The sequence below is a fragment of the Capsaspora owczarzaki genome (assembly GCF_000151315.2).
Source record: "Capsaspora owczarzaki ATCC 30864 unplaced genomic scaffold supercont2.4, whole genome shotgun sequence".
Taxonomy (NCBI): domain Eukaryota; class Filasterea; order Ministeriida; family Capsasporidae; genus Capsaspora; species Capsaspora owczarzaki.
Window position 1 is genome coordinate 1,785,744 of NW_011887295.1, and position 20,608 is coordinate 1,806,351.

Sequence of the window (20,608 nt, forward strand, 5' to 3'; positions counted from 1 at the left end):
TTCAATGAGAACGAGTCGATCGACTGCAGTGCGTTGAGTTTGTTTGAATTTGTGAGGAGTAGGTAGATCTAGTTATTGTCGATCATGGTGGAATGCACTCTGAGATTGCATGCATCAAGAGGCTGTTGTTACTCTCAGCTTTCCACTTTATGAATCTCGCTCCGAGCATCCGTGCAACTGGCAGCACTCTCTCTCTCTGCCTCATAAACGTGACTGCACAATTTTCATCTCGCATCTGCACTCCACTTTGAACGACAAGCGCAGTCCTGGTTTTTTTTTTTTTTTGTTTGGTTTGGTCGTTGAGCGAACGTCCTGTCAAAGCACTCCTTGACCCCAGTTTCACATTCGGACTCCTCTCGCACCACATTGAGCTTCTTTTTTTTGCATTGGAGCTTCCAACTTCAACAAACACAGGCCCGCACATAGGATGGACTATCTGCCTGGGCAAGAAGCGGCCGAGCTGCCGTACCAGACGCACCCCGAGCTGCGTGAGGAGACAATGTGCCCAGAGTGCCGCCGCCCGACCGAGATTCTCGAGTCGCATCAGACAGGCGACTATGTGTGCACTGCGTGCGGCACCGTTGTCGGAGACCGCCTGATTGACTTCAACTCGGAGTGGCGCACGTTCGCCAACGACAAGGGCGAGGAGCACGGCGACCCGTCGCGCATTGGCTCTGCCGTCAACCCGCTGCTCAATGGCTCAGACCTCACAACAACCATGGCCCAGGGCTTTAATGCAGAGTCCAAGGCAATCAGCCGCGCGCACGCCAAGACCACCGCAAACCAGATTGACAGGCAGCTCCAGAAGGCCTTCCGTCTCATCGGCGACTTTGGCGAGCGCATGCATCTGCCGTCAAACATTACCCTCAAGGCCAAGCAAATCTTCAAGCAGATGGAAGAGGTGGGTTGATGGTGAAAGAGGGAGGGGCTTGTGATTGTTGATTCTTCACAATGAGTTTGCAGGGAGTCTAACTGATGGGTGTGTATTTGGGAAACCTGTGGTGGCTTGTGCACGATTGCTTCTTGCTGGTTAGCACTATACGCGCGAGCGCAACGGCGCTGCAAGCCAGTTTGGAGCCATTGTGGGTGGAAAGGGCGCCAAGGCAGTTGCGGCAGCCTCGCTCTTCCTCGCCTGCAGACTCGAAAAGGTGTCGCGCACGTACAAGGAAATCACGGCAGTGTCACACGTCCGAGAGCAGGAGATTTCGCGCGCCTCCAGCGAAATCAAGCGCATTCTCGGCATTCACAGCACGGTCGTGGATGTGTCCGAGTACGTTCCGCGTCTTGGTGATCATCTCAGCCTGCCATTGAATGTCACCATGCTTGCCACCCAAATTGCGCAACGGGCCAATGAGGGCTTGCATGCTCTTGCTGGGTAAGGTTCAAAACAGGCAACTCAGAAATGTGGTTTTGTTTTTCGGGGGTACACGATTGCTCAAAAAACGCGGCATGTGTGATGTATTGCAGCAAGAGTCCCGTGTCTATTATTGGTGCCTCAATCTACATGGCTTCGCAGGCAACCACAGACCACAAGCGAACACTTGAAGGTGAGAATTGCTTCGAGTGATGCAAAAAAGTTGCAATTGAAAATCGTAGCGCTGATTCCGATACAACGTCATCTCCCACTCTAGAAATCGCGCGCCATGTTGGATCTACAGTACCTACTTTGTCCAAGTGGTACAAGGAATTGTACAGCAACCGAGAGACCATCTTTCCTGAAAAGAACGAATTTCGCGCCAATCTTCACCTTCTTCCCCCTAATTAAAAAAGCGAATCAAGCGGCGGTACCGCGGTCGTACCAGACGTGAGATGCGTGTCTTTGGCTTTGTGGATGATGGCCGATGATGGAATACACAACTCTCCCAAAACCAGTTGTTTCTGTTTTTTCGTCCTGGAGATTGGTTTCACGGTCGCGAGAGAGTTTGTATGGATCTGCTTCCCAGCATCTTCTGCACCGCAAGACACACAGCCATAATAGCCATGATGGACTCCTTCGACACGTATCAACCTTTGGCAGGGTGAAATTCCTCAACCAAAAACATCGCTCTGAACTCTGCCGGTCTTCAGCAAAAGCAGCCCGCCAAGTCAATCTGAGTTTGCTTGTATTCGTAACAGCTCTACAATACTGTTTCCGCTTTTTGGTCGCTTGTCTCTGAGACAAACCTTCCCAAATGCAAAATAGTGCAGCAAACGCATTTGCAAGCTCTGAATGCCGTCGCTTGCTGTTGCTCTCATTCTGCCGCAGCGGCCTGCTTGGCAGCAATCGCCTTTGCAGCTTCGACAATGACTGGCGGGTTGACAAACTTGCCCGAGGTGAGCTTGGAGTGGACGAGCTCGCCGTTGATGGTGACCTCGAACGACTTGCTTCGGCCGCCCTCGCCAGTCACCTTGGCCGTGGGGAACTCTTTCTGGATGGCTCGCTCAATCTCCTGTTGTTTTTGCATGAGGCATGTTACCAAGTTGCCAGAGTCGGGAGTGGTTAGGGACACAGGGGGGGGTTTGGGTTCGGGTTTGGGTTTGGGTCATCAATGCGAATAGTTATCTCCGTTCCCAGTGTTGAAGCGGAGGTTTCGAGTATGGGGTCATAGATCGCACAGTGTTACCTTCATGCGTGGAAAGTAGCCGCATGCCGAGCTGAGGGACAAGCAAAGAACGTATAAATCATGATTGGAGATGAGCGACGTGGAACGCTGAACAGCAAGGCCAATGCAGATTTCAATGATCATCCATCTACAAACCAGTATTCAATGTTCACTTTGAGAACCATGGTTCAGAGAATTAGACAAAATATAAAAAAATGGACTGAGGTTTGTGGGGTTTTTTCCAGTTTTTGGAAGAATGTACAAAGTAACAACACGAAAACAGAGCATTTCAGAGACGAGGAGGGGAAATCCAGGATGGCGAAAATGGTAAAGCAAAGAAGCGAATTCCCGTTGGAGCGGGGAACATTTCAGAGCCATCCTCGCAAGATTCAAACTATGCTCGACGCTTCATTGCGCAGGAGCATCGCCATCGGCGGGCGCTCCAAAGGAGCCGAGATCGGCAAAAATGTTGTCAAACATGCTCTTGACAATCTTTGGGCCTTCTTTGATGACCGTCTCATTCACCACATATGGCTTATAGTCGTCTGCTCGTCAAGAGGGGGGTTGAAAAAAAGACATTCACGTTCGCCAAGAGTGAGGGGGGGCGGGGGTTTTCGTCCGTCTGAAACACAAAACGAACAAGAACGAAAAAAAGAGCACTCACCATCAGGATTGCCACCGAGCGCTCGGATTTGCGCATCGATGCGACGCAGCTCTGCCTGCACCTCGGGATCGTTTGCGCGTCTATCGATTCCCAAGTGATCACACAGTGAGAGAGGAGTCGCTCCGATTTGCCACTCATGTTCATGACCGACAGACATACCGCTTTTGTTCTGCCGCCGCTGCCAGCTTTTCCTCTGCCGATAATGCACGCGAGCCCTGCGTTGTGCACCCTTCAATGAGCCTTTTCTTTTTCGTTTGTCTCGTCCATGCACACTCGCCACATTCACAATCTCTGCTTCCAAATTCAGCAAGTCAGCAGTAGTACCGTAACTCCAGCAAGCTTGGCCGCGAGCTCGCTGTTCTCCTGCTTCAGATCGGAGACCTTGACGTTCGATGTGGCGTCAGCTGTGGTCAGAGTCTACCGAATGCATTGACGTTTGCAAGAGTGAGTTCATCTCAACAATCTCACAGTGTGGGGGTGAACTGAGTGAAGGTCAAATAACTGCAACCAACATTGCCCATCGCCCATCGCTCACCTTGCCCTCAAGCAGCTTGGCGCGCTTCTCACGCAGGTTGAGCTCGTACTGCGCGGCGCGGTCGCGGGCCTCGGCCATGCCCTTGGTGCGCTCCTCGAGCAGCTGCTTCATCTCGTTCGTTGACAGTTCCGCCATGATGATTCGTGTCAGTAGTGCTTATATTTGCTTTGGAAAAATCGCTGTTGAAGAATAAGATAAATGCAATGGTCCACAAAGAATCAAAGAGTGACCTCGAACAAATTGAGATGGAGATCAATGCACTGCAATGGGAGTTGAGCTTGTTTCAGCGCGCTCGATTCATTCTATAATTCCTGTCATTCTTCTATTTATTCCATTTCATTGAACTCTTACTCCCCAGTCCATTATCCTCACTTTGCTGCGACGATGAGTTTGGCTGCCGCTGCATTGACGATTGCTCGCCGCGGTCCATTGAGTGGCTGCGCTGCATCTGCATCACTGCTGCGTCGCTCGTTCACCACCGCGACTGTCGCTGCCTCGACTGCCACTACTGTGACTGCGGGTGTCTATCCAACGTACCAAGGCGAGCGCCAGGCCAGCGTGCTCGACGGCTCTGTCGAAGCCAACTCTGACAACTTCAAAGTGTGTCTCACTCTCTCTCTCTCTCTCTCTCTATAACGCTCTCTCTCACTCTCACTGCAAATCCATCCCCCCCGCCTCCTCCACTTTCGTCCACTTCAACCCTCACTGCTCGCTCGTCATACAGTCGGGGAGTGGGTTGGTTGGGTGGGTGGTCCTCTGATGATCACAAAACTGTGCGATCTCGGAGCCGTGACTCGATTGTCCCTTCACTCCATCTCCCCTTCCTCCTCCCCATCTCCCCCTCCTCTCCTCATCACGACTCTCACTTCCATCGCTTTGCTCCAATCTCGTGCGTTCCTGTCCTCATCTCGTCATGCAATTCCAATCACTTTCCATTGAATCTCACTGTTCATGCGACTTTCGTGACGAGATTGATTCTCCAATCGTGACTCTCTTACTTTTTTCTTTTTTTTTTTTTTTCTTTTCTTTTTCAGGTTCATCTTCATTCAAATCTCATTGATATTATTGTTCAATATCATCAAAAAGCCTCAGACACTCACTGTTGATTCGCGTATCTTGCTAACAGGAGAACAAGACACAAATGCAAGCACTTGTTGCCGATCTCAAGGCCAAGGTTGCCCACATTGTCAAAGGTGAAGAGATTGTTGCATCTCAGTTGTCAGTTGTTGTCCGTTTGTGTGTGTGAGGAGTCACGCTCACATACCATTTTTTGGAACAAAGGCGGTGGCGATGAGGCTCGCAAGCGTCACACCAGCAAGGGCAAGCTGCTTCCCCGCGATCGCGTCGCTGCCGTGTTGGATCCCGGGTAACGCAACCACTGCATGCATCGACAATATCGAAAACACACGTTCGCTCACTTTGCTGTGTCTCTCTGCCTGTAGCTCGCCATTCCTCGAGTTTTCGCAGTTCGCCGGCTACAAGCTGTACGACGATGAAATCCCCGCTGGTGGCATCATCACTGGTATTGGCCGCATTGCCGGGTAAGCCCGCTCGCTCGCTTTCTTGAAATCAAAAAACCAACACCCTGAGTGCTGCATCACTCATGATACCCCCTTTTTTTGTTCCTCACTGCGACAGCACCGAGTGCATCATTGTCGCCAACGACGCCACAGTGAAGGGCGGCACGTACTACCCCATCACCGTCAAGAAGCACCTGCGCGCGCAAGAAATTGCCGAGCAAAACCGCCTGCCCTGCGTGTACTTGGTTGATTCTGGCGGTGCCAACCTTCCCAACCAAGCGGACGTCTTCCCCGACCGCGATCACTTTGGTCGCATCTTTTACAACCAGGCCAACATGTCTGGCAAGGGCATTCCACAGGTGCGTGCTTGCTCACGATGGCTTTTTGAATCGATTCGGGGGTTTTGTTGTTCGACACTGCAGTTTTGCTCATCGACACTTGTTGATATGCGCTAGATTGCCGTTGTTATGGGCTCGTGCACGGCTGGTGGCGCTTACGTCCCCGCCATGGCTGACGAGAGTATCATTGTCAAGGGCCAAGGCACCATCTTCCTTGGTGGCCCGCCGCTTGTGAAGGCAGCCACCGGCGAGGTTGTCTCCGCCGAAGATCTCGGTGGCGCAGATCTTCACTGCAAAGTCTCTGGTGTTACCGACCACTACGCGCTGAACGACGCGCACGCCCTCAACATTGCTCGCCGTGTCGTGTCCAACCTGAACTGGCGCCGAACGCTGCCTGTAGGTCGTATTTGTTTTGGGTTGGAAACAACGATACTCGACGCTTTTGTGAAGTTGTAACTTACCGAATTCCCTCTCGCTACAGGTCACCCTCACCGCCCCCGAGGAGCCCCTGTTCCCCGCCGAAGACCTGTATGGCATTGTTGGTGCCAACCTCAAGAAGCAGTTTGATGTCCGCAAGGTCATTGCCCGCTTGGTTGACGGCAGCCGCTTTGACGAGTTCAAGGCTCAGTACGGCACAACCCTCGTCACTGGTACAGTTCGTTCGCATTCTTTCTGTTGGATGTGTGGCCCGTTGCATTCTGTTGCTAACCTCATGTTGAGTGGGGGGTTTAATTTTGTTTGTTTGTTTGTAGGCTTTGCTCGCCTGCATGGCTTCCCAGTGGGTATTGTTGCAAACAATGGCGTCCTCTTCTCGGAGGCTGCTCTGAAGGGCGCACACTTTATTCAGCTTTGCAGCCAACGCGGCATTCCTCTCATTTTCTTGCAGAACATCACCGGTATGCATGCACCGCTGTTTACCGCTTTTTGTTTTCAAAGTATTGTGTCGCTGACCCTTGCGTGCTCCCGAAAACACGTAGGTTTCATGGTCGGCAAGGCGGCCGAGGCCGGCGGCATTGCCAAGAACGGTGCCAAGATGGTCACTGCCGTCGCTTGCGCGAATGTGCCAAAGCTCACCGTTGTCATCGGCGGTAGCTTTGGTGCTGGCAACTACGGCATGTGCGGCCGTGCTTACAGGTACGTTTCTGTTGTTTTGACGCAATGCGATCTATCTATCTGGATTGATGATGACCTTTTCACTGACCATGATTGTCTTTGTACCAGCCCGCGTTTCATGTGGATGTGGCCTAATGCCCGCGTTTCGGTCATGGGTGGAGAGCAAGCTGCAGGTGTGCTTTCAACCATCACCAAGGAGCAGCGCGAGCGCAAGAAGCTGCGGCCGTGGACTGCCGAGGAGGAGGCCACTTTCAAGCAGCCCACTATCGACCAGTACGAGAAGGAGGGTCACCCTTACTTTGCCAGCTCCCGGTATGTCGTGAATTTTTCATTGTGTCTGAGAGGATTGCCGTGTTCCAGATACTTACCAGCGTGTGTGCGTGTTCTTTGGTCCTTTCTTGACTCCTCAATTTTCAGACTTTGGGATGACGGTGTGATCGATCCCGCTGACACTCGCGCAGTGTTGGCTCTCGGTCTCAGCGCTGCCCTCAACCAGCCCACTCCCGACCCACGCTTTGGTGTCTTCCGCATGTAAAAGAACAGACTGCCATCTTTTAAAAACAACAAAAAGCTTTCATCAGTCACGCTCAATTCCCAAATCAAAATACCTGGAACATGAAAAGAGTTAGAGACAGAAGGGTACTGTAGTTTTTATTTGACGGCGGGAGCTGCAGCAAGAAAAAAAAAATAACAAAACAACACTGTCGTCGAATATACAAACGAACGACCGCAAAACAACAACTCCCAAACCAAACAAAAAAGCAAAAACACACCGAGTTCAATCAATCAACCCCGCAGGGCATTCCACAAGGCTTCGGGCAGCAGCTGCTGGAAGGCTTCGCTATCGACAATTTCGACAGTGAACGTGTCCTCGAAAAAGTCCGAGGATGCAAAGACGCGTTGCATGGCGACCACAGCCTCGTCGGTGAATTTCCGCGCCGACAGAATGACCAAGTTAATAAAGCCGAGCGCAGGCTTTGGCTTGGTGATACGGGAGCGGATGTGGGAGTGGAGAGCGCGCGCCTCGGCCTCGACTTCGCTGGCCACGGCGAGCGCCTCTTTGACCTCGATAAAGCCCGTGAACGAGCCGGGCAGCACTCGCAGCAAATGCACGGAAGCGGGCAAGAAGCTGCTCGACAGTGCTGCTGCGACGGCCGGGTCGGCGCCCCCTGCGGCATTCTTGCCCGTGTGAAGGTTGATCACAAAGCCAGAGACGCCTGCGGCATGCGTGCAGGAGAGCAGCTCTCCGTCAATCTCTTCAATGGACTTGGTGTAGCGAGAAGGGGGCTGCTCGAGAACGACCATCTCCGAGCTCTTCAGGTCGGACTTGAGCACGGTGCGTGCAGTGCAAAGGCGACGGGAGCGGTACTTGGCCACAGGGAAGGGAATGAGGCCGGAATTCGACGCGCGCAGGAGCAGTTTGAACAGATACTCCATTCCCATGCGGTTGAGCGATGGGCACAGCGCGTAAGCCGCGTGGTGCACGCCCGTGGCAAACAGGAGACGCAGACCCCAAAGCTCGGGCAAGGTTGCTCCAAGCGACGGCACAATCGCCATCAGCCGCTCAAAGAGACCCGGGTAGTGGAGTTCGTAAATGGTCTGCATGTCTTCTTCGCGCTCAAACAAAAAGCCCGAGTCAATCCAGTCGTGAATGATGGACGGCGTCAAACCGGGGGTCAGCGATGAGCCAGAGCCGTAGGACAGCTCGGTTGTGAGGATGCCTCCAGCGGTGGTCGGGAAGACGCCCAGCGGCAGGTTGCCACCGTGGTGTTGGTTGGTTCGCTGACCTTTCGAGCCATCCCCGCCGGCTTGGTTGCCATCGCCAGAGACGACCGACGACGCACCCATCTGGGGGCCAATCGAAAACGCGCCCCATCCTGCACCGGGGTGTCCAGTCACGAAATGCGGAACAGACTGCTGGTTGTGGGCAGAGTTGTGTTGCAGCGCGGCAGAGTGTGATGCACTCAACGGGGACACGGAGGACTGGAACTGCAGGTACTGCTGGTGCTGCATGTGGCGCTTGATCATGAGGTGGGCTGCGGACGCTGCCACGCCACGCATTGCAAAGGGATCGCGGGCGTAGACGACAGTTTGAGCAGCAGCAGCACTAGCGGCGGCCGAAGAAGAGCTGGCTGATGATGAGCTTGACGCAGCAGCAGCAGTAGTGGTGGTTGTGGTGGTGGTGGCGGCGGCGGCGGCGGCGGCACCGGCAGGAGGCGCGCTAGCACCAGTCGCAGCGGAGGTGGCAGCCGGGGTGCGGTTGGGAAGTGCGCTCGGAGCAATGTCGCGATTCATTAGGCACAGCTCGGCCAGGATCTCCTGCAGACTCAGTTGTTTGGAAATGTCGCGCAGCGCCGAAACCACGTACGACGGGCAGAAGGCGGTAAACACGCTTGTCGAACTCGATCGGAACGTGCCAGAAGCGTGTGACGCCGTGGGTGGCGTTCCAAGTGCCTCCTGGGAAGTGCCAGGGGTGGTCGGTGCGCTGGAGGATGCGCTCGATGCGGCCACGGGCAGAGTTGGCACATCGAACGCGTTGGGCTCGGTCATGGCCTGGCGGATTAAGCGATAGAGACCACCCGTCTTGGCAAACAGACGGCCCCAGAACGAGTTGACGTCACTGTTTGGCTTGCCCAGGCGCTGCTGGAGCTCGACGAGTTGCTGGTCTGACAGGCAGCAGTCGTACAGAAAGGCCTGGAAGGCTTTCCTCTGGCGCAGAGGCTCGAGACGAACATGGTGGAAGATTGTCTCGTGCAAGGGCGGGTAGTGGCGGTATTGATGGCCCTTCACTGTTTCGCTGTCCGACAAGAACTGCTTGAACGCGACCGATGCGACTTCCGACGACGAGCCGCTCAACAGGCACATGGCGCGCTCTGACGTTCCGATCGCCACGATTTCGCGAACGGCCAGCACGCGCGGATCCGAGCTGTGGCAGTCTGGAAATGAGGAGTTGCGAAACAGTATCAAACAAAAGTCGAAAAACCAAAGACAGCAAGTCAATTTGTCAAGCTCAAACAAAAAATGCGAAAATCAACCATGCATTTGTTTTGTTTTTTCTCACCAGAGGCGTACAGGGCTTGGAGTTCGTCGCCAAAAAACACAACAGGCTTGGCAGACGTGGCGTGATCCATCAGCAGCGTGTTGATGGGCGTGTCGGCAAGGTCTGGACCAGCAATGGCAGCAGACGGCAGCATTTGCGCGTACTGGTCAAAGTTCAAAAACACGGTGGTCACCTTGTCGCCGCAGAGCAGGACGCAGAGATCGTGAATGCGGGAGAGAAACTCGGTCTTGCCGACGCCACGAACGCCCGAGAAGAGGTAGTTGGCGGTGGTCGCAATGAACGTTTCCGTGCAAAGTCGGAAGATGGCGTGGATGATCTCCTCGAGCAGACGGCGAGTCTCCTCGTTGAAAAAGAATGGAGTGCGGTGCAGCGGATGCTGTGAGGGCAGCTTTGAGAAGCAAAACCAGCCAGTCACGAACGCTTGGCGAAAATCGACAAAAATCTCGGATGTGACCTGCATGCGCAGCGGCAAGAAGAGCGACTGGAAGACGTCTGCGTGCGACTGCTCGCCCTGGAGCAAGTGCGAGACCTGCCCGTCCATCAAGAACAAGTGGTGGCGGCCAAGATGGGACGAGCGCAGATCGGCGTCACTCCGCGTCACATTGACGGTGGTTGCCTGGCGACGCAGCGTGCCAACATGACCGCCCGCGGCGCCTGGGAAGATTGGCTGCTGCTGGTGGTGCTGTTGCTGCTGTTGTTGGAGCAATGGCGGCGTACCAGCGCCACTCTGCACAGCAGCGGATCCAGCCGAGGCCGGAGCGACGCCAGCGGATGTCGGCGGCAAATGGATGCCCGAGCTGTTGGACGAGCCCGGCAGCACGCTCCCCGCCGCGTTGGCAGCAGCGAGCACTTGGGCGTGTGCGTTGGACGTTGCAGCGGCGGCGGCTGCAGCGGCCGTTGGGAATCGCTGGCCTCCTATCGATCAGACGAGAGGCGGGGGGAGTGACAAATGAAAAAGTCAAAAAGTGTGTAAGCCAGATTTTTAGCAAACAACTCATGATCGGACAGCCAAGAAGGCGACATTCAAATTGAGACACGACAGCAGATGATCAACGATGGCAATCAAGCGATCGATGAAGAAAGAAGAAAGAAGGCGGGTGTTTGAAAAAAGAAAAACTGTGGCAAATCGTAGAATCACACCATTGGAGCAAAATAATGCGAAATCAAGTCCGGATTGGAGTTTGTCGTTGGGAGCGAGACAAGGGTGGCAGCGGGTTTGACTGGATGGATGGTCGTTTAAGGGGAGGGGGGGGGGTTGTGTGCAAGATGGATTCGACTTTGTGAGTGAGTGAGTGAGTGAGTGAGTGAGTGAGTGAGTGAGTGAGTGAGTGAGTGAGTGAGTGAGTGAGTGAGTGAGTGAGTGAGTGAGTGAGTGAGTGAAGAGCAGTGGCACAGAAGCGGCGAATAAGCACAGTTTGGCGCCGTGACTCTTCGCCCTTCGCTCTCTCTCGCGTCGTCCGCACTCAAGCTCTTGAAGGGGACGATGGGTGTATGTGTCGATCAGCATTGAATTGAGTGTCCCTTCCTCACCTGGAGTGACGGACGCAGCCACTTGATGCGTCGTGGAGCTACTGCTGCTCATTCAAAAAACACACACAAACGGGGGGAAAACCTGAAAAAAAAAAAATTGAAAAAAAAATTGAAAAAAATTGAAAAAAAAAAAAAGATTGGCTTTCATTGTTCAATGAAATTTTGCAAGTTGAGCTGTTTGTTTGGTTGGTTGCGTAGTGCATTGAAACGAGTGTGAAGGAGTGTGCAGCAGTGTGCAGAACTCGACTGTGTTGCATTTGGGGCAGTGTCAGTTTGCTGGGAAGCGGGGCTCCAATGAGTTGGCGAGGTGGTACAGACTGATTGTGCCTGAGTCTACGGAATCACCCCCCTCTCTTCAAAATCCGCGTCATCGTATTCAGAGATTGACATGTTGATCTTTTGCAGTGAGTATGAGTTTTTGTTTTTGTGTGTGAGTGCGTTCAAGTGGCGTGAGTGCGACGATGACGGATGAATGGGCGTGAGCAAGATTTTGTCCGACAAGTCGGATTTCGCGCTGTGGCACAGTGTTTCACACAAAAGCGAGGTCACGCCCGACCTCTGAGATCCACGCTTCCCCAACCGTCGAACAGCTCGATTCAATAAGCGGCTCGTGTTTGCTGGATCTTATGCGCTCTTCTCACACATCCGTAACTCACGGTGGTGATCGCGCACCAGCGATGACTATTGGCGTGGATCCATGGATATTTTCATCCCTCTTCCCCTTCCGTCCACATGTTAAATTCCTCGCGTGCCATTGGACAATCTGTGTGCAATTTTGCAGTTGGATCTGTTGGATGCGTCACACATAACATCGATTAAACTTTTGTCGTGTATTTTGCCAAAAGTTAACAAAAAATGTTTGCTGCTTGTTCAAAAGAGCATGTCCTTCTCGGCCCAGACACGACACAGAGTCAGAACACGCTCGCAAAGCATGCAAACGAACATAATTAGAAGAGTTAATGCAAAGCAGCCGACAACGACGAGGCCAAGCATGCTCGTGCCGGGCTCGTTCTCGCTGGTGGCAAGGAAGCCGAGCGGAACGAGCAGCTCTGAGCGGGATGTGATAAAGAAGAGGATGCTCAGCCAGATAATGTTTTCCAAGCAGTACGCAGTCATTGCGCTGTTGCGGAGCGCAACAAGGCTCATGCGCATTTTGAGCGCGCTCAGCTCCTCGGCTTTCGGGGCAGGGGCCGCCAGCGGACTGCCAGAGTAGAAGAGACGTCGCCAAAACCTGCGCTCGGCCGGCGTCAGGTCGCGGTCGGGGCCAGAAGTCGAGCTGTTGTTCGTGTGATTGGTGTTGTTGTTGTTTGAGTTGGAGCCGTTGGTCGTGGCTGTAGAAGACTTGACCAGTGTTGTGCTGGTGGTTGAGCTGATCGAGCTCGACGACGTCGAGGCTGTCAGCGTACGAGCGGCCCCATCTGACCGAGTTTCTTGAGGTGCTTGGGGTGCAGGTGTAGCAACAGGGCAAAGCGACGTCACAGTCACGTTGGAATGAGACAAGGGTGCTGCAGCAGCCTTCGTGTTTGGGTCGGACACGGCGTGAATGCGCTGCACAAAGGTAGCAAGGACGGGTTGGGCATCGTCGTTGACTGCTGCTGCTGCTGCGCTCAGTTTGCTGTCCTCTTCATCCTTTTGCTTGCTGGCAGCCGAGGCTCGTTCGGCAGCCTTCTGCTCTGCCTCCTGAAGCTTGGCTTGCTGCTGGCTCTCCTCTTTCTCGTCCAGCAAGCGCTGCAAGTCTTGCATTGTCTCGCGAACATGCGCCTTGACAAAGCTCTTGAAGCTACTCGCAATGTGGCGGGCGGCCAGCCGAAGACGAATGCGCACCACCGATGTGCCGCTGCGTGCCATCGCGCGAATCTCCTCCTGCTGCTTCTGCTCGTCAGCAGCCTCCTTGGCGCGCTCGGCGATACGAGCAGCACGAGCGCGGTCAGAGTCCGACGCAGAACCTTCGCGGAGACCCCAGCGCTTGTCGTCAATGTTGCCATACGCAAACAGGCCAACGAGCGCAGTGGTCGTGGGCAGGTAAATGAAAAACCAGATGCCACACAGCAACTCCCACAGTTGGCCGTAGAGGAGACCGGCAATGACGGTGGTAAAGATAATCCAGTAGAGGAACAAGGCCACGATCGACAGCGGGAATCCCCACACGAGAATCAGCAAGTGCACGGCGGTAATGAGCATCAAGACGCCATACCAGAATGCCGCAATCTGATGGAAGATGTGCTGCGACTCGATTCGAAGGGTCACTGCTGCCAGCGCCACGGCGACAGCAGGCGCCACGGCCAGAAAGATTCCTGCGCCAATCGACACCCCGACAATGTTGACGAGCGCGCCCGAAAGCATAAAGAGCGTCGTGGAGGGCGTCAGTCGACCAAAGCGGTACTGAAAGGCGACGGTAAATCGGAAGAATGGAGTCAGCGTCGGATTGTACTTGGCCGACTCGGCCCAGTGCTTGAGCAAAAACTCTGTATTGGCGTCCGTCGACGGCAGCCAGCGCCGACGCTGAATCATCCAGTTTCCCATCGTGGTGGGGCAGTGTGTTTTGCAGACCGCAGAAGAGCAGTACTGAATGGCAAAGGTGCGCTTGTTGTCATTGTCGGACTCGTTAATGTTGACAACAATATCCCCCACCAAAGGAACCTCGCCCAGGTAGCTGTTGCCGCCACCGCTGCTGCCGGGATGCGGGAAGAAGGGCGTGCGCGCCTCTTCTGCGGACTTGTCTTGCGCAGAGAGCGAGCGGTAGTTGGCGTGGTCCCGCGTCCGCAGTCGTCGCATCGTGGGCGTGTGGTGCTGGTACTGGCGCCCATTGCCCGACATGGTGTGGAGCGCCTCGTCGAGCAAAAAGTTCTTGCGGACGAGGATGGACGAGGTGCAGAACTTGCGGTCCTCACCTTGGTCGAGCTCGAGGTACTCTGTGCCGTTGGTTGCAAGCACCGAGTACTCGTCCAAGCACAGGTCAGTCGTGATGAGACGTGCCATCGAAAAGCAGCCCGGAGCGCACAAGACCGTGCCGAGAACATGCTCGGTGGCCTTGGTCAGCCAATGTGCAATGGCGTACTCAAACCGCTGGACCTCAGCGAGGCGCGAGTATCCGATGGGCGCGATTCGTCCGCTCACAATGCCGGTGGAGGGCGATGCCAGCATGACATTCAGCAACTGCTCGACCGCCTTGGGCTTAAAGTCGACGTCGCCATCCGTGAACAGCACAAACATGTTGGTCGCGGAATCAGGCGCGTCGTTTTGAGCCGAGAAAAAGTTCAAGACTTGGGACGACTTGGCGCGCACTTCAGAAACGAGGCGGAGGTGCAAAATGTGGCTCCAGCGCTTGCCTTGGCGAACAATCTTGACGTCTTTAAAGTGAATGTACATGTAGCTGGAGCCGGTGGCGAGCTGGACGCGCAGCTCGGCACCATAGCGGCGTGCTGCGATCGAGCTGTACAAGTCCCGCACCGGCACGCCCAGTGATGCAGCCACAATGGCGACCACTGCCGTGCCGCACTCGGAAAGCATGGTCATGCGCTTGCTCATCTCGGCTTGGTAGCCTCCGGGCAGAGCTTGGTCAATCCAGACGTGAAACTCGACAAAGTCTTGCACGCCGTTTCGACGCAACCGCCGGCCCTCTGCCGCAAATGGATCAAACGATTCCGCCAGGCGACAGAGAGATGAGATGGTGGTGTGGATTTCCTCGGCATCCTCGCGGTAGAACATGGTCGCAACGAAAATGGCCACCGGTCGACGGTAGACTTGCTCGTCGGCCAGCGCCGCATCCACGGGACTGACAATCGGTTCGTCCTCGTTGTCAAAATCAGCCATCACAACTGTGGACGAAGTTCGGAAAATGCGACTGGCCGCGGGTGCAAGCAAACCCTGGGTGGAGTTGGACGGCGAAAACGCGGATGCGTCCCGACTGATGAGACTAGAGCTGCGCGTTGCAGAAGCCAGCAGAGCGTCGGAAGAAGAAGAGGAGAGCGAGGCGTTGGTTTTGCTGCGGACCACGACGCGTCTGTTAAGAATGGCGGCCGCCACATTGTGAGGACCGGCGTAGGAAGGAAGCCCAACAAAATACAGCGTCGTGCTGTTGGGCAATGGAATGGAGGAACCTTCGCGATTGAGCATGTGGCGCATGGCAATGAGCAAGAGCAAAAATACGACGCCCACGAGCACTGGCGCGACAATAGCCACCACGATTTGCAGCGAATCTGGCAGCACACCGTCGTTGCTGCTCCAAAAGCTGGCCGGCATGCGCATGTCCACGCCGATTTGCGTCAGATCGGAGCACGTCAGGTGAGAAACATCCATGTTGAAGTGAGAGGACACCATCGACTCGGGCAAAACGCAGGGCAGCCAAACGCCCAGCCACAAGAGCGGCATGGTGAGCACGAGCGGAAAGGTGAAGGCAAGCCATTCCATCCGCAGCGTCAGCGCGAGCCAGCCGCTCACCCACGCAGCCAGGCCAGCGATAAACGTAGTCAGCACCTTGGAGAGAACGGAGACGGGTGTGTCGTTGCTGCCATCGCTCACCAAAGCGCTGTCGTGACCGTGACCGTGGATTGCCAGGTCAATCGCTTGGAAGAGGCTGTTGCCGAGCTTGTCCGGGGTTTGCTCGTAGCGGAGATAGGCAACCAGTAGGCCAGCACCGCACAGCGTCAAGAGCTCAATCAAGCTGCGAATGGCAGCATACTTGTGGGGCGATGCAGCTGCGTGCGCGATAAACATGTGCATACGAGCAAAGCGCGTGCGAGGAAACAGGTTGGGCCACCAAGCAGCAGACATGAGCGGCACGGCAGCGGCCGCCACCCATCGCTGAGAAAGAAAGACCAGCGCCGCAAATGACAGCCATGTCAACAGCACAAAGACGGCCTCGCTAAAGCTTCGACGCGAGGAGGTCAGCGTGACCCAGAAGCGAGCGACGAGGTTGGCAATGCCTTCCAGCAAGTGGCCAACCGCAGTTGTGGCAAAGTGCGTGTTGCGATAGCGTGTGTGTTGATTAATGACAGGATCGCGGCTGCCTCCTTTTCCCGCCTGCAGCAGGACGAGACGGCCTTTCGCGGCATGGTACCAGTGCGACACAGAGAAGGGCAGGGCGGCAGCGCTCAGCAGAAAGCCAATCGTGTACATGAGCGGAGTGCTGTTGGCAACGTAAAACAAAAAGGCCACAACGGCGCCTGAAGACAGCGCACTGGTACACAGCGTCATGAACAAGGCCAGAGAGCACGCCCCGGTATAAAAGACCTTGTCGCGAGACGTGGCCGGCGCAAACTTGCCCATCATGGAGACTTGCATGCGGCCCATGCGGAAGATGCTCGTGCTATGCTCGCGAAAGTACGAGTAGATGAGGGCGAGGAGTAGTGATGGCACGCTCGGCAGCATCAGTGCAAAGATGACCGCCGCAGAGGCAAGCGGAAACGCGGGCACATAAAACACACTCTCGGAAAACCCGGGCGTGGACGTGAGTTCGACAGGCTGTCCGTTGACGTATACAGTTTGTGTGTAGCTCGGACCAGAAGAAGCGACCAAGCCAGGGTTCTCGGCCGCAAACCGCGCTTTGCGCGCCACATGATTGCTCACTGCCCGCTCAGTCAGGTTGCTGTACAAGACTACCTCGTCGCCCAGACCAAGGGTAAGATCGAGCAGACAGTACGACACCGCGCCCATGGCCACGAGAAAAGACAGACCCAGAAACACGCCAATGATGGTCTTGCACAAGGACAAGTTGGACGAGCCACGCTGCTGTGCACCAGTCCGTGCTGCGCCTGCAGCTGCTGCTGGGGGAAGAGGTCGCTTGGAGCGGATGTACGGGGATCCATCTGGCGGAATAGTACCCCCGATTGTTGCAGCAGCGTTTTGAGCAGCAGCTTGCTGTGCGGCAATCGAGGCCGCGTGCTGCTCCATGTTGACTGCTCGGCGTGGTGCAGGCGACGACGAGCCGAACGTTGCCCGCTCACTTGCGAGTTGCGACATGGCAAGGCCATGGTGCTGTCGGCTGTTGAGAATGGCATGGGTGACTGCAGCGGCGAGCGTGGGAGTGCTGAGCATTGCGTGTGTGACTGCGGCTGCGAGCTGTGGAGAGGCGGCGTATGCAGCGACAGCAGAGACCGATGTAGCGGGATGTTGGTCGCTCACAGTCGTGGCTGTGGAGTGGGCTGGAGATGTTGATAGCTCGTTGATGGCCTGCATGGGACGAATTGCAGCAGAACGAGGCAACGAGGCCAGGTTCTGCTGCGTCAAATCGGCGCTCGTTCGCTTCGCCAGGGGATCGACGACAACCACAGAGGGAGTTCCATGGCGGGATGCCGAGTACCGTTGCTGCGGGTAGCCAAGTTCCTCTTCCTGGGTGGCAGCGTGCCTTGCACTTGCTGGACGCGCGGCGCCATCTTGCGTGCTCACCACTAACACGGGATTGGCTAGCGTTGCAAGAGTAGGAGACTCCCAGCCTGCGTAATCTCCTGTAGTGCTGGTTTCCGTAGAGTCCATCGGTGTCGTTGAGGAGTTATCTTGCGGTCGTGTCACAGGTCGTGCCGAATTAGCAAGCCGTGCGGCCGGATAAACAGGCATTGCTACGTTTGGCGATCCGAGCTCGGTGGAAATGGTTTGCGGCCTCGTCCCGGCATGGTGGTGATTTTCTTCACTCGTGGCAATAGAAGGGCTGGCGGTGGGCTGGGAGGCGCTCCGGTTGGATGAAGCCGACGAAGATGTTTTTCGTGCAGCGACGACTCCTTTTACAGCATGGGAATGGATCGCGTTGTTTTCTCCGTGGTCAATAGAGGACTGAGAGAGCGTCCGGCTGTATGGCACGGATGCTCCGGACACGGCAGAGTGGTTGAGTACCATGATGGTGGATGTGCTATGGTCAAAGGATGGTGGAAACACGGGAGGGCCGGATTCCTGCAGCTCGCCTTGTTCCTCCTCCTGTGCTTTTTTCTCGGCGTCTAAAACTGGAATGTAAGACGACTGAACTGCATCGTCGAATGAAGGCGGTTCCTCATAGCTTGGTAGGAATGACCTTCGATACGTTCCCACCAGCGGCTCCTGCGGTTTTGGTTGGCCAGAACCTTCGTTGTCCTGTCCCTCCTCGAGTTTCATTGTAACGAGGGATATCCGGAGTTGTTTTTCTTCAAGGAGTTGGCATCCAGAGCAGCGATGACCGATTGGACAGACAACAAAGACGAGGCAGAGGGAGAGAACTCGCCGGTTGCAATCTGTGTGTGGGCGTTCTTAGTTGCTTGGTTGCTCGTGTAATACAACTAGCCGGCGAGTCTGACGCAGTTGGCTTGTCGGGTAGCACAGAACGCGCGTCACTATCGGTCGAAACGCCAAAACAAACTGTCCAAAACAATAAACGGGGGAAACAAAACGGGTGAGGCAAATTGGGGGGGAGCGAGAAAACAAGATGTGGAAAACCGGCTTCAGCGTTCTTCCCTCGCAATTGGCTGACTTTTTCTTCCTCAGATTTCCGAGCGATAGGCGCGTTGTCAAATTGCACCGAGGATGAGGTTCAAGAAAAGAAAAGGAAGACAACAACAAATACACATGTCGAGTTCGATGACGCGCGATGAATCATTGCTTTTTCGGCAAGTCGTCAAGCTGACTTGGAAAAGAAATCCCCCTTTCCTTCCATCGTGTGTTCGTATTGATTTCAACCATCGAGATCACAAAAATAGAGTCGTCGAGAGTCCAAGTTTCGCGAAAGAAAGAACACTGTTGGAAAAACGGTTGGAGCGAAAAGCCAGAAAGACGAGCATCTCTTCGTCCAACGAGCGTGCTCGACAGCTGTTGGACTTTTAACATCAGCGTAGGGTGTATGCGCATCTGTCTGGAAGCCTTCATCTTGAAGCACACATCTGGAATGGGGGTGTGCAGAAGAAAGTAATTTTCGTACCAACGCGAATTTCACGCAGCGGACTGAGCGGATTGGACAAATGGAAAAACTAGGACTGTACTGTTCGCACTTCAAAGCGAATGGTGAATACAGAGGCTGACAGAACAACACCAAAAAGAGGACATTCCGACGGTCGATACCTTGAAAAGAACGGTGTTGGGCCAAAACATTAACGCGGGTGGACTGGTGAATCAGAGGGTGGCCACTGACCCCCCAAGACGAAACTTGACTATCCGTATGCCAGGCTTCATATAGCTGGGATGCATGGTGATGCTAGCGACTGGTGTTGCAACAAAACCGGCTTCGGCCAAAGCGGCGAACAGGACTTCGTCCACCTGGGCTGAACGCGTTTGGTGAGCGAGGAGCACGATCGTTGAGGCACTGGCGAGGGCTGCATAGAAGGATTATGAAACAATCAAGCGATAGAAAGAATACAAAGTAAGATGCAACAGAATCGACAACGGAAGGAAGAGGAGGAGGACAGATTGACGCTACCTCGAATGGTTCTGACCAACGGTAATACCAAGTCCGCCACCCACACGACATCCGCTGCAACAATCACATCGATGGCGTTTGGTACTAGCTGTCTGTCCCGCTCTCTGACGAGGTGCAGGTGAGTTTCAAGCTGAATGGTCAGAAATGCTCATTGTTGCGCGTTTTGACTCACTGATGAAGCCAATCGAGGGCAGTGCAGCTCACATACGGCATCAGCGCAGGGTTGAGCTGTCGATTGGGCTCCAGTATGGAGGCAACTACGCTGGCCGTGTCGGTGAGAGTAACCGACCTTGCTCCAAAAGCTGCGCAGGCCAACCCGACTAGTCCACTCCCTGCGCCCTGCCACCAAAAGTTTTTTTTTCGGAGGTCAGGTTGGTGTGTTTGTTGATTTTTTTTTGTGAGTATGAGTTCCCAGTTGGACTTCTGAGAATTCTTTTACTCACCAATTCGAGCACATGCTTGTCTGCAACCGCCAAGTCCGGATCGTCGAGGCGGTCGTGCTGCCGCTCGAGACAGCGTGCGAGCTGCAGCGACGCGTCCCAGATGGACGATGCAGTGCGTACCGTGTGGTGCTCGCCTGCCAGGTCGGTCGCTTCCTGCGCTCGGTTGAGCAGCACGCGCGGCAATCGCGTCGCATTCGGATTCGCAGTCAAAGCAAAAGCATCGAGCACAGTCCCTGCTCTCAATCAAAAGATCAAAAGGAAGGTGAAGTTGAGGACAAGTCGATTCGGTCATGTTCAGTAGGTTTTGTTGCTGGCTTACCATTGTCCAAGCGGACCGTGTCCAGGACGAACGCCGGTCCAGGCAAAGCCAGCAGCATTTGAGCCGAGCTTTTGTTTTGAATGGACTGAGCTTGCTCTTTTGAAATACTCAATGCAACGAGAGCATTGA

General features: G+C 54.8%; 7 protein-coding genes across 7 annotated transcripts; 2 read left to right on the forward strand and 5 right to left on the reverse strand.

Moving 5' to 3' along the window:
- The first annotated feature begins 270 nt into the window (after window positions 1–270).
- CAOG_03348 (transcription initiation factor IIB) lies at window positions 271–1,871 on the forward strand. Its single transcript, XM_004364130.2, has 4 exons — window positions 271–901; window positions 1,035–1,375; window positions 1,468–1,547; window positions 1,632–1,871. The coding sequence occupies exons 1-4, from the start codon at window positions 428–430 to the stop codon at window positions 1,763–1,765; spliced, it is 1,029 nt and encodes a 342-aa protein (XP_004364187.1). The 5' UTR covers window positions 271–427; the 3' UTR covers window positions 1,766–1,871.
- Window positions 1,872–2,085: 214 nt separating this feature from the next.
- On the reverse strand, window positions 2,086–2,798 carry CAOG_03349 (hypothetical protein). The gene is made up of 3 exons (XM_004364131.2): window positions 2,739–2,798; window positions 2,604–2,634; window positions 2,086–2,429 (listed from the first exon to the last, which is right to left on the reverse strand). Exons 1-3 carry the CDS (start codon window positions 2,765–2,767, stop codon window positions 2,232–2,234), a joined length of 258 nt encoding a protein of 85 aa, XP_004364188.1. The 5' UTR covers window positions 2,768–2,798; the 3' UTR covers window positions 2,086–2,231.
- An 11-nt stretch (window positions 2,799–2,809) lies between these two features.
- Window positions 2,810–3,995, reverse strand: CAOG_03350 (hypothetical protein). Its single transcript, XM_004364132.2, has 5 exons — window positions 3,782–3,995; window positions 3,571–3,663; window positions 3,406–3,461; window positions 3,247–3,326; window positions 2,810–3,127 (listed from the first exon to the last, which is right to left on the reverse strand). Exons 1-5 carry the CDS (start codon window positions 3,914–3,916, stop codon window positions 2,991–2,993), a joined length of 501 nt encoding a protein of 166 aa, XP_004364189.1. The 5' UTR covers window positions 3,917–3,995; the 3' UTR covers window positions 2,810–2,990.
- Window positions 3,996–4,165: 170 nt separating this feature from the next.
- On the forward strand, window positions 4,166–7,287 carry CAOG_03351 (methylcrotonoyl-Coenzyme A carboxylase 2; the record flags this gene model as incomplete). Its single annotated transcript, XM_004364133.2, has 11 exons — window positions 4,166–4,381; window positions 4,908–4,974; window positions 5,063–5,147; window positions 5,224–5,322; window positions 5,420–5,660; window positions 5,757–6,039; window positions 6,134–6,289; window positions 6,392–6,535; window positions 6,617–6,773; window positions 6,861–7,064; window positions 7,170–7,287. 11 exons carry the CDS (start codon window positions 4,166–4,168, stop codon window positions 7,285–7,287), a joined length of 1,770 nt encoding a protein of 589 aa, XP_004364190.2.
- A 102-nt stretch (window positions 7,288–7,389) lies between these two features.
- On the reverse strand, window positions 7,390–11,442 carry CAOG_03352 (hypothetical protein). Its single transcript, XM_004364134.2, has 3 exons — window positions 11,344–11,442; window positions 9,814–10,728; window positions 7,390–9,688 (listed from the first exon to the last, which is right to left on the reverse strand). Exons 1-3 carry the CDS (start codon window positions 11,393–11,395, stop codon window positions 7,539–7,541), a joined length of 3,117 nt encoding a protein of 1,038 aa, XP_004364191.1. The 5' UTR covers window positions 11,396–11,442; the 3' UTR covers window positions 7,390–7,538.
- Window positions 11,443–12,213: 771 nt separating this feature from the next.
- CAOG_03353 (chitin synthase 1) lies at window positions 12,214–18,426 on the reverse strand (the record flags this gene model as incomplete). Its single annotated transcript, XM_004364135.2, has 1 exon — window positions 12,214–18,426. The coding sequence occupies one exon, from the start codon at window positions 18,424–18,426 to the stop codon at window positions 12,214–12,216; it is 6,213 nt and encodes a 2,070-aa protein (XP_004364192.2).
- Window positions 18,427–19,413: 987 nt separating this feature from the next.
- CAOG_03354 (hypothetical protein) lies at window positions 19,414–20,537 on the reverse strand (the record flags this gene model as incomplete). Its single annotated transcript, XM_004364136.1, has 5 exons — window positions 19,414–19,613; window positions 19,718–19,821; window positions 19,890–20,056; window positions 20,161–20,393; window positions 20,480–20,537. 5 exons carry the CDS (start codon window positions 20,535–20,537, stop codon window positions 19,414–19,416), a joined length of 762 nt encoding a protein of 253 aa, XP_004364193.1.
- Between the last annotated feature and the right edge of the window lie 71 nt (window positions 20,538–20,608).

Coding starts and splice junctions, on each gene's coding strand:
- CAOG_03348 (XM_004364130.2), top strand. CDS start 428: ATGGACTATCTGCCTGGGCAAGAAGCGGCCGAGCTGCCGTACCAGACG. Junction 1,376..1,467: donor GGCTTGCATGCTCTTGCTGG/GTAAGGTTCAAA, acceptor GATGTATTGCAG/CAAGAGTCCCGTGTCTATTA. Junction 1,548..1,631: donor CCACAAGCGAACACTTGAAG/GTGAGAATTGCT, acceptor CTCCCACTCTAG/AAATCGCGCGCCATGTTGGA.
- CAOG_03349 (XM_004364131.2), bottom strand. CDS start 2,767: ATGGTTCTCAAAGTGAACATTGAATACTG. Junction 2,635..2,738: donor AAAGTGAACATTGAATACTG/GTTTGTAGATGG, acceptor CTTGTCCCTCAG/CTCGGCATGCGGCTACTTTC. Junction 2,430..2,603: donor GCTACTTTCCACGCATGAAG/GTAACACTGTGC, acceptor CAAAAACAACAG/GAGATTGAGCGAGCCATCCA.
- CAOG_03350 (XM_004364132.2), bottom strand. CDS start 3,916: ATGGCGGAACTGTCAACGAACGAGATGAAGCAGCTGCTCGAGGAGCGC. Junction 3,327..3,405: donor GCGGCGGCAGAACAAAAGCG/GTATGTCTGTCG, acceptor GGGAATCGATAG/ACGCGCAAACGATCCCGAGG. Junction 3,128..3,246: donor GCTCGGTGGCAATCCTGATG/GTGAGTGCTCTT, acceptor CTTGACGAGCAG/ACGACTATAAGCCATATGTG.
- CAOG_03352 (XM_004364134.2), bottom strand. CDS start 11,395: ATGAGCAGCAGTAGCTCCACGACGCATCAAGTGGCTGCGTCCGTCACT. Junction 10,729..11,343: donor GGCTGCGTCCGTCACTCCAG/GTGAGGAAGGGA, acceptor TCTGATCGATAG/GAGGCCAGCGATTCCCAACG. Junction 9,689..9,813: donor CCAAGCCCTGTACGCCTCTG/GTGAGAAAAAAC, acceptor CCTCATTTCCAG/ACTGCCACAGCTCGGATCCG.